The sequence below is a fragment of the Lolium perenne genome, chromosome 1 (genome assembly GCF_019359855.2).
Source record: "Lolium perenne isolate Kyuss_39 chromosome 1, Kyuss_2.0, whole genome shotgun sequence".
NCBI lineage: Eukaryota > Viridiplantae > Streptophyta > Magnoliopsida > Poales > Poaceae > Lolium > Lolium perenne.
The window spans coordinates 143,192,912-143,204,197 of record NC_067244.2 but is presented as its reverse complement, the minus strand read 5'-3'; the positions used below and the strand labels follow the sequence as shown (position 1 = coordinate 143,204,197).

At 43.3% G+C, this 11,286-nt stretch overlaps 1 protein-coding gene across 1 annotated transcript; it reads right to left on the bottom strand.

The window, feature by feature from the left end:
• On the bottom strand, window positions 1-9,986 carry LOC127306541 (putative protease Do-like 14). Its single transcript, XM_051337202.2, has 10 exons — window positions 9,548-9,986; window positions 9,299-9,448; window positions 9,082-9,209; window positions 2,146-2,415; window positions 1,934-2,064; window positions 1,226-1,343; window positions 1,003-1,095; window positions 850-927; window positions 662-770; window positions 1-325 (listed from the first exon to the last, which is right to left on the bottom strand). The coding sequence occupies exons 1-9, from the start codon at window positions 9,882-9,884 to the stop codon at window positions 681-683; spliced, it is 1,395 nt and encodes a 464-aa protein (XP_051193162.1). The 5' UTR covers window positions 9,885-9,986; the 3' UTR covers window positions 1-325; window positions 662-680.
• Between the last annotated feature and the right edge of the window lie 1,300 nt (window positions 9,987-11,286).

Genomic DNA, 11,286 nt, shown 5'->3' with positions numbered 1-11,286 from the left:
ATAAAAGGATGTCAGAGATTTGTCTAAATTCAAAGGTATCTATACCCTAAAGAGTGAGTTACATCACGGTAACTTAAATAGTATCAAATGATCATTTCAAATTTAAAAGTCGTGGACAGAGGTAGTAGATGATTTAAAAGTCATGCATGCACACAATATCAGGCTGTGAAATAAGAGATGCTACTGAATCAGCTATTTGCGTAAAAATGGGAACATTTCAGCAAGCTTTGGAGGAGGATATCCTCTTGCATTTCCAAACAACAGGTTTCAGACTTCAGTAGCACGCCATGACCTAGAAACTATTGGAGGCATTTTTCATGACAACCTGCATTTACAATCGTGCATTAGCATCTGATCGTAATAATAGCATAATCAAACTTTCATAATGACTCATATTATCTAGTATAAGAACACAAACTTATATAAGTGCAGAACCCAGTAGATTCATTTTTAAAAGACAAAACCAAGAAACTTCTTAAGTTCTAAAGTATCCCAGGTAGACAACTTAATATTGTGCATGTTAGACAACAAAATAATAAGAGATAAATTCATATACTCCACATCAACTTCTTATATGAGTGCACAACCCAATAGATTCATTTTTAAAAGACAAAGGCAAGAAACTTCTTTAGTTCTAAAGTATGCCAGGCAGAGAACTTACTATTGGGCCACCCATCCAGTTAATAGTATGAGCGCACTGCAGCATCGCTGAATCCCATGGGCAAAATAGTGCTGACACTTGTTTTTGCACGAATGTCATGAACTCTTATCTGCAGTAAACAAAGTAAATCATTGGGCTACAACATGTTGGTTACTTTTGTCACAAACTCAAACTTGGATTCAATATACCTTAATATCTATCGTCGAAGACGAATCAAGTTTTTCCTCCAAAAACTTCCAAGCAAGACTAAGAAGAAACTCTTCAAGCTACAAGGCAAATTTGGCCACATTAGCTCTCAGTACTACTAAACAAACTTACCTACAATGCCAAGAATTTAGCACCTCAACAACAGTAGAAAGATGATCCACGCCAATCAATTCAATCACATCTCCTCTTCGAATGCCAATCTTCTCAGCAGTAGAGTTAGGACACACCTAAGCAGATTGAAAAGGTGAATTCTAATTTGTATTCTAATTTTCCAGAAATGTCAGAAATTTGAGAAGGAAAAAGGTTCACAATTATGAATAGACACAAGGAAAAAGATGTATTTATGTTTGAGAATACCTCAGCTACAATAAACCCACTTCTGATATTGTGGCGGGACCAAAGCTCATCTCGATAAACCATATCCAGCATTCGCACGGTCGTCAACTTAAGGTGATGAATAGGATGAGCGATCCGGCTACAACAGGTCAAGTTCTTTCAGAATCTAACATATTGTAGAGTCATACCATTTCAAATGATCAAACCTAAATTTGGCACCAGTTTGCAGGTAAACATTCAAATTGTTCATCCATTCTGTTGCACAATTTTGAGGTGTTATCAGACCAATATTTTTTCCACCAGTCCTAGGTTGTTGTTGCTTCCTTTGGGGTGAACATGTATCAGAGAATGACTAGGAATGATGTAACATCTGAATAGGCTTAGTGCTAGTTGGGTCCCAATCGAGGGTCAATATTGCAGTCTGAGTCATATTTCTAGCCAGCATCTAGTTTAGTCAGTGTGCTAGTCATGTTGCCAATATGCCTGGTCTGTATGGTATTCATGGTTGCTAGGACTACCATAATTCCAACAGACAATACAAGTAAGAAAAATCTCAAGCAAGATTCAGAGCCCCCATGCTTTAAACATCTCCTTCTACCTGTTAACACAGCTGACTAACCGACCTACTAGCGCCAAAGCAACTCTCAAACATTAATTACCATCTTTATCTAAATAAAAGTATTTCCTCAATAGGATTTTAATATAAACAATAAAATATAGAAAACCTACCCAAATTGATTCCACATCTCAATACACTTTGTCACTATAGATGTCGATACAATAGTGGCTTGCGGGATATGTTTGACAACAAGACCGATGAGCTTGCCACTGTTGTTAATTACTGGCCCACCAGTGCAAATCTGCATAAGAAATATAAGTGAATCGAACATGATGATGAAACAAAACTATGACAATACAAGACACTGAAATATGTTTTTTACCAGGTGGCTATAGTAGCTGGTAAACATATAATGATTCCTCTCGAAAGAAGGATATTCTAAACACAGTATTGAGCCATGGCTGACAACCAGTGCATAATCTACTTCTCTATCCAATACAGATGCATTCTCTCCATAACACGGTCTAGAACCCAAAGAAGCTGGCACCAGAGAGAACACTGTACTGATATCCAAAAGCGATATTCCATAGTGGCCATTGAAGAATACCACCCGGGCCTCCGCAGCAGTATCCTTTGATAGGTGAACTAATACCTAAAAGGAGAAGTTTTCATTAAATAAGCCATAATAACATTGTTACCACTAAACTCAACTTGACAGCAGCTACATGGATTGGCTTTGGATGTTCTAGATTATTAATCATAAGCTGACTATAATTGATAATGTAACTCAAAATATCAACTTCGATCACAAGAACATAAAAATGCTTAGACTTCAAATAGAAGGAAATACTTGTTAGAACTATAATCTCATGATAAGTTATGGAGTACATGATAAAACTTTGACACTACATGTTTAAATCATTTTGAACAGATTAATTCTAAGAAAAAACACACATCTGAGAAGCGTACATTTGTGAGCGCGCATCCAGATTGGGTGGATAAATAACCCTGGATAACTTTTCAGACTTCCACTAAATGGAAGATCCCCATCTCTTTGGTTGTTACTAGTCAAAGCAAACAAAACCCCTTTCTTTGCAATCAAACCCTAGCCATAATGTTCCAACCCTGTCAATTCACTCCCTTCACAGCAGTAAGGTGATGCAGAACTTGAAACAACAGTGTTCCATAAGCGCCAACCTACCATGGTGGTGTTGAATGTAGATGGGCTGCAGCCCAGTAAGGCAGCCCATATAGTCTACAATTCCTAAAATCTCAAGGCCCATCACGTTGGCAGCTTGGGACAGCCTTGGGGGACAAAGTTTAGTCCCACATTGCTAGTTGGGAGTGAGTTGGAGTGGTATATAAGGGCTGCTGTTCTAGTCATTCCAAGTGAGTGAGAATAGAAGGAGCCCTCGCGCACTCCTCCTCCTCCGCCCGCCCGTCTCGGCTCGGCACGGCACGGCACGTCACGCACGCCGCGTTTCGTGACTCGAGTTCGAGACACACTCAAGGAAGCCTAAATTTTTGCTTGGTGCACCAACTGTGTTGGGTACGTGTCGACCTGCATGTGCATGCTCGCCGCGTGTCCCTGGCTTCCTACGCGTGTCAACGCGGTCGGGTTGGCTTCCTCCCAGGCTATACAAGGAGACGATCAGATCTGGAAAACAGTGCTCTTAGATCTCTCTCTCGCGTGAAGTTCCTTTTGCTGTGCTACTCTCTAGTCTTCCCCATCCCGGCGTCTGCGTGCACAGCCGTCCGGGAGAGCAGGCCTCCGAAACTCCGTCCGTTGAGATCCTGCACCGGGAGACGGGCGATAAGGTTTTTGGGGAGCGTCTCGGCGCGACTGCTCGCTGCTGTTCGTGTTCATCTTCGCCGGTCCGTCTGCTTCATCAACGACTACGACTACACCATGGGCGACATCAACAACTCCCATGGTGGTGGTGGTGCTACTGCTGGTGCGACCTTCCCGGTCGCTATGTACGTGATTTCCCTCTCCTACCTTGCACTGCTACTTGTTCCATGTTCAGATCTGATGCATGTGCTTAGTCTGATGTGTATGGTTAAGTATGCTTGTGCGTCTGTAATCTTGTTTTCGGTAATTAAACTCACACAGAAATTGCCTAATAATCCAACAGGTGGCTCATTTGTTGAATACACACTCGAGGAAGGTGGCTCAGCTGATTGCAGTGGCCCAACAACAAAAACTTACTCGTCCTGTATGGCTACTTTCTTGTTTGCTGACCCTGTTTGTTGATTGTAGAAAACTAGAATCCCTCTCCTAATTACACATCTCTGTTTTTTATACGTAGATATAACATCAGCTATGGTACCACGAACAGGATGGAATTGTATGACGGTAGCTGCATCCTCTGATGAGATTACTGTGCTCGCAGCTAATTGAGAAGTTACAGATACGTATCCTCTTTATTCAAACAATCATGCAATTATATTAAGGTCTATAACCTCCCAGTTTTATACTTTCTTTAGCTATTCTTGTCTTCCGATCTCACTCTGTTAGCATTATAGATTTTGTATATGCATGTTACAACATACAAATGATGTGTTTGAAATAATGATTAAGTTGTAGCAGCACTATTGCATGGCTAGCTTAATTGATATATCAACAACTTATTAAAGTACTAAATACTAAGCAAATGCAGTCATCTACCCTAAAAAACGTACGTTTATTTTCATGTTTGAGTTTTACCCAATTTGGGTGACCTTGGTAGAGGTATTAGGCATGATCAATAATTATAGCATCATTGGAGGTTTACTTGTTTCTTCTCTCTAGGAAAGCAATTTTTTCATGGCATGGCTATTAAAAATATTGGATCCACGTGTGCAGGATAAAGTGTTGATGAATATGAGCTCCTTCAATAATTGTGGCATTCTCGTTGTACACACAGCATTACATCTACTATGTCTTGTTATTTAGCTGAACTTGAGGTATTAACTAAATACAGGTCTGTACGATCAATATTGTTTTAATAATTGGTTAGAGTTAATGTTATTCACCATTCAGTTTGTCTTCATACAGTGTATCCGTGTGAAGGAAGAGATAATAAGGGATGTAGCAAAAGTATGTTTTGTTCACGGCTACAAGTGGATGTGAGTACCATGTTTTTTTATGGCGTTACACGTTTTATGGCGACCGACCCCCTTCATAACATTATAACGCTTGTGGCGTATGGCATGGCAACATTATAGACACAAACTTATGGCGTATGATAGCAAATTAAATCATCACTAAATGAGTTCTACATGACTACATACTTACCTGTTTGCCCATGTAGTACAGATTGTATTCCCACTCAAGTTGAAGTTGCAAACACTATATGTAGCAGCAGCCAGTACATGTACATCAGAAATAACACAGAGGACAGAAAAACAGAGCACAGCCAGAGACGTACTTTGCTGATCTGATGGACGCTAATCTGATGACCTAATGCAGGGAGAAGGACGGAAGGGAGGGCAGAGGTAGCATACTTTGCTGATCTGATGGCTTGATGCACGTAGCAGCAAGTGGTGACCGGATTTGATCCCAGCTATGTGCTACAGCTGGGACGGGCTCGGGGATCCGGACGAGCTGATGCTGGCAGAGAAAGGGGTCATGAGGAGGAAATCGTGGCGGGGGTGGAGGGGAGGTCGTGTGGAAGCCGGAGGTTGCTACCGACTGGTCCCGAGAGAGAACGAGGTGAGGAAAGCATCTAATTCCCAACCACCATGGCCGACTATTTCTGCCTTTTTCTCCCTCTCTCCCACCATGGCCGCCTCGATTTTCCCTCGCGATTCCCTTTTCCTTCCCGTCGCTAGCTCCTGATTTCCGCTTGCGCCAAATCCCCTAGTCCCAGGCACGGGAGAGCAAGTTCACCCAATCCATGGCGTCTAACTTTGGGCATGGCGACCAAAATCGCATCATACAGACGATATTCGGATGCCACACAAGTATGGTGGACGCCACACGCTAGAAGTATTGCAAGCCTGGACACCTCAGGCTCAAACCACGCCACTGCATTTGTACACAATACTTATGAGCTTTGTGAATGGTCACAAGATTTGACCCAATTACCTGTTTACGTAACTGTTATTTTTGTTTTAGACCATTTTTTTGTTATGACATAGGAGCCAAGGATCTGCACAAGCAAAGCATCACAAACATGAAAAACAGGTGGAAGCAAATCTCGCAACATGTTCGATGGAGCAGAATAAGTATTGTGAGGTAGAACAGCGACCATTCGACTTGAGACGTGAGCCGCTGTGGAAGGTAAACAAGTATGTGTTTGGATGCTTCTATATTGTTCTCTTATATTTGCACCATGTTGCTTCCAGCACTTTATAGCATACTTGATTAGAAAGGATGGACTGGATTTGAGAACCATCTCTTTGTATTTGGAAACTGGATTTTCATATTAGGTATTTTTTCTAAGATGTGATATGATGAATTCATTTAGTTCATATGCAATGTTCTGTTTAGGCCTTATAGTGCGGGTTTTGTACTTATGTCCCATTGGGCCGTTTGATTAGTTACATATACGATATAGTTTGATCAGATGGGTGTGATGTTTTGGAATACATGCCAATTGTTAATAAAGAGATTGATAGTTGAATTAACTATTTGTAGTCATACATTGGGCTAAGGCTCTTTTAAAGTTTAGACAGAGCCAGAACAAACTTAAATTGATGCATGGATGAAACGTACTCCCTCCGTCCATAAAAGGATGTCTCGACAATGTATCTAGACAAAGTTGAGACATCCTTTTATGGACACACACACCAATCTCATGTTGTCCTTGGTTCATCCTATGGGAGTTTATGAATACATAACTTCTGTACTACTCCCTCCATTCCGAATTAGTTGTCGCAGCTTTGGTCAGATTTGGCCTAAATACTGTATCTAGAAGTGTTTGAGTGTGCAGGTTCGCTCATTTTGGAAGAAAAAAAATGCATCAACTAATCTGGAACGGAGGGAGTACTTACAATGCAGCCAGAGAAACATTTTTGTGAAGGTTGTTGGATCCAAATGTGTTGAAGCTTTCATGGTACCAAAAAATAAGGAGCTTTTCACGCCAAAAAATAAGGAGCTATTGCGTGTGAAACTAATTAATGACCAAGAGGTGTTTGGAAAAATATTTCTGCAGAAATGAGTAAAGTGTACAAAGCCAAACTAATTTCCATTCAAACTTCGAACGTATATATTTGAATTTCAGTGTAATAAAATTAACTACTCAAAAAAGTGTAATATGATTATCACTTCTCTATGTTGACAGTTGAGTGAGCAAAAACCTGGGATCTGAAGGACCAGACCTCTGAACCATGCATTTGCACTGAACTATATATCTGAAACATGGTCCAAACTGCAGGATATCGAGTTCTTCTTTCCCATAGACAATTTTGATCTTGTATATTAAAATTTTCAATTATGATGTATTAGTTCTTGAAAACGAAATGGAGGCTTCTCCCTACAAATTTTGTACAATGATAGGGCTCAAATCAACAAAGCAAAGAACCGTGGACAATAATCCAATGTGAAGTGTGATGCATGCCAAACAGCGGCTGGAGCGCGAGCATATTGCAATGGCAGCTGGCGGAGTGTAGCGCCAGAAGCAAAGTCACCTTATGAAAACCTGTTGTGGCTGCTTTCGTTTCACTACTAGGAAAAGGGCTATAGCTGCACGCAAGTGGTGCCAGCGCACCACCATAGGCATACGCCGGTGGAACATGTTGCCGGCGCACCAAATAAGCGCCGCGCCGGCGATGGACCTATACTGCCGGCGCACAAAAAAAATTAGTGCGCCGGGGATAAAATTCGAAGAGATCTGGCTGAACAGTAAAAATCTGGGCACCTTACCCCCAGCGCACCTCTATGGTGGTGCGCCGGTGGTAGATCCTTTGAAATGCCCATGTAATATGTGATCTAGTTTTAGTAAAAATTTGAAAATTTGAATTTCGATGTATTATGCAAAATGGCGTCATCTTTCGGTAAAACGGGATTTCTGGTTGCATACGACCTCCGATGAAAAACTTTTTTATATCAAAATCGATCTACGCGAAATTTCCTATTCGAATTCAACGGCCTACGGCCGTTTCGAGAAAAAATGGATTCGTCAATTGGGAAACAGAAACAAGACTTTTTTGAAGTTTAAGATTTGGGTGAAAAAAAAAGAAAAAATACCCCCGGCGCACCACCCTACTTGGTGCGCCGGCGGTAACATCTCCTATATATAATGCAAACCGTCGACCTCCTCCTCACTTTCCTCACTTTCCCCTCTTCCTTCTCTTTTCCTCCTCCTCCACCTCCGACGGACTCCACCAACTGCTGCACCGTCGACCTCCTCCGGCCTCCTCCGCATGGCCTCCTCCGGCCTCCTCCGCATGCCTCCTCCTCCGCATGGCCTCCTCCGCATGGCCTCCTCCGCATGGCCTCCTCCGGCCACCTCCAACAGCCTCAACCTCCTCTCCGGTGTCGTCCACCTCCTCCGGCCTCCTCCACCGGCCTCAACCTCCTCCGGCCTCCTCCGCATGGCCACCACCACCTCCTCCGGCCTCCTCCACCTCCGGCCTCCCACTCCTCCACCTCCTACACCGGCGCAGCAACAAGAACAACAACCTCAGCCTACTAGAATGACGCAAAAACGGCACCACAACCGCAGCTCACGAGATCTAGATCTAGATCTAGATCTAGATCTAGATTTAAATTTTTTTGTTTTCTGGTATAACTTACCGCCGGCGAACAAGGCAGGTGCGCCGGGGATAAATCGAGTTTCTGCCGGCGAACCAGCAGGTGCGCCGGCGGTAAGCCATTATCACCGGCATGTTCCCAACGGCGGGCGCTAGTGCGCCGGCAATAAGCAATTTTGGTGCGCCGGCAATAAGCCTTTTCCTAGTAGTGTTTGCGAGGGATGAATACTGAATGCCTTCCTCTCAATGTCATATGAAGATGAGGTGTTTAATGGGCCAGCAATCGAACATAGGATTCATTGGGCTTGACAACGGCATGCAATTCAGAACGACTTGGATTGGAGAGATGTGTTGTGAGAAAGATAAAAGATGTTGGTTGCAGAGAAGGAGAAGCAAGAGCAAGATGTTGGTATTTCCCATGAGGCGGAAAAAACCATGTTTGATGCTCATGTTCGAGATACAGAACTACCTTTACATCAATATATCTAGAGATATTCCATTACTGCTACGTGCAGTGCATGGGTAAAACAGTAGCAATAAGAAGCTAAAACGTGACCTCCTCTCTGACCTACCGGGTAAATAATGATTTTGGTTTACAACAGGACAAGGAATGAACATACTAAGAGCTGCAATTTTTTACCTTTTGATCTGGGTGCCGCAGCTTGCCCTCCTTCGTGCACATGAAGCTGGACGAAGACAAGATCTTCGCGCACTTACCAATCTCATCATACTCAATGATGATGCCTGTGGTATATAAAACCTTCCCATCTGGAAACAAGGAGACAGGTACTATTAGCGGCTAGGGATAATTAGTCGGAAGAATCACACTAAGGGTTAACTCAAATGGTCAAATGTACCAGGTTCAGTGGCTGATACATTCACAACGGAGCGGGCCACGTCCGCGATCATGTCTCTACCGTCCATGGATTCCATGCTTGCTGCAGATGCCACGGATTTCTTGACCCTGACCTTTCCTCTCCCAAGCACTAGAATGTTAAAAAGAGAACCTTCAGAGAAAAATGAAGGAAGCAGTTAATGTCTACAACTCACAGGCAAAGGGGGGAAACGGAGCTGGTAACAAATAGAACAGGAAATTAAGTTGTCACCTTCGTCTCCAAGGTTATCCTTGTTATACAGCGCATCGTTCGCATTAATCCAAGCCACCACGTCAGTGTGTTCACCAGATTTGGGGTATGGAATCTCTTCGGGAGGGAGCGGCCGGGCAGCCAAGGCGACTTCCTCCGCTGTCAGCATCCTTTTACCGCCCTCCGCCGCACTGACACCCTCCACCTTCCGCCGTTTGCCTCGAGAGTCTCCGACTGACTGCGCCGCCTCTTTAGGATCAGTCTTCTCCCCTGCCAGCAATCTTCCGCTCGACTCCTCCCCGATCGGCAACGCCGTCGTTCCCCCTGAACCGGGTTCATCTCCAGCCGCCGACCTCATCCTTAGTCTAGAAGGCTTGTTTCATCGTTCGCCTGATCGACTGATTGAATGGGGTGGAATGGAGACTAGGGTTACTGGACCGAGAGAGAAGCCATCGCACACGGGCACGGCAGATTCACGCGGAGAGAAACAATGCGGTGCTGGGCGTCCATGTAGTAGGTCGGTAGGGGCGGGTTTTGTATCCCACACAGATCATAGCCCGTTCAAAGTGAGATCTCAATTATGTTCCCCACTTCTTTTGGTTGTCCTTATATAATTTTTTGCGGTCGGTCGACACTCGCGTCGCCTCCTCTACGCGACCGTGGAAGGGGGCGAAATCCTAGCCCACCGCTGCCCCCGCCCTCCCTCCCCTCTTCCCTTGCTCATCGTCTTCATACATAGTTGAATTCAACAACACGTGGACTGCAAACATTACCTCTGGAATATTTCTTCATATAAAAAATTATTATTAATTAGCAAAACCACACATAGGAGATAAGTCCTCGGCAATATTAGCCCACAAGCATCCATATTTGCAATGGAGGATTCACAAACAACTATGAATTTAGCTTTTCACTGCCCGAATTCATCATTGATTCTAAGCATCATGCACATTTGTTCTAGTCTCGTATAAGAATATCAATTTCATCATTATCCATCGGATGCTATCTCAATGACCGACATGCTTCCCTTCTTCCCTACTTGATACATGCTTGCTAACAAATTAACACATAGTGATGCACAACTCTAGCAATTGAACTACTACCATCATTGGATTGGACAATATCTAGAGCAAACAAGTTGGTATTATTCACTAGTCACCTACTGATAGGGCAAAGGTGGCCGATCTTTCGATGAGACGTGGATAGATCGATTTGTTGGTGGAGTTCGTGCTTGACGATCCGACTACACGTGCAAAGCTCATGCGCTAATGCAATCGCTAGGACAATCTCTGAGAGTTACTGATCTTGCGGATGCGCGATCAGCCTGACCAGCGAGGGTCTTAATTCCTACCTGAAATCGAGAACAAGTAAGAACTAATATTGCAATCAGAATATTGCGGATAAAAGATGAAAGCTTTATTGAAAAAGGTGGGATTCCGAATAGTCAGTCTTGTTCTGGGCGTTGGCCTCAAAAGAAGTACACGACAGTTGCAGCGATGGCTAACTTTTAATCTAATCAAAATACAAGTTCTAATGACGGCTACAGAGGGATATATATGGGGGAAGTCAAGGGATTTTCGTCCAACCAGCTAGGGTTGGCTAAAAACACCCCTAAATGGGCCTTCCTCCACTTATATGGCCTCTTAAAATCCCCTAAAATACATAATCCGAAAATACATGGGTCTGGCCCATTAAATAAGGTGACGCAGCACCATAAATAACTCTTTGGGCGAATTTTATGATGGAGTAACTTGTATAAT

Excerpts from the sequence above, each read along its gene's own strand:
- LOC127306541 (XM_051337202.2), bottom strand. The coding sequence starts at position 9,884 with ATGAGGTCGGCGGCTGGAGATGAACCCGGTTCAGGGGGAACGACGGCG. Across the intron at positions 2,416-9,081 it reads TGCGGCACCCAGATCAAAAG|GTATTAGTTCACCTATCAAA; the intron begins GTAAAAAATTGC and ends TTCTCCTTTTAG. Across the intron at positions 2,065-2,145 it reads CCAGCTACTATAGCCACCTG|ATTTGCACTGGTGGGCCAGT; the intron begins GTAAAAAACATA and ends TTTCTTATGCAG.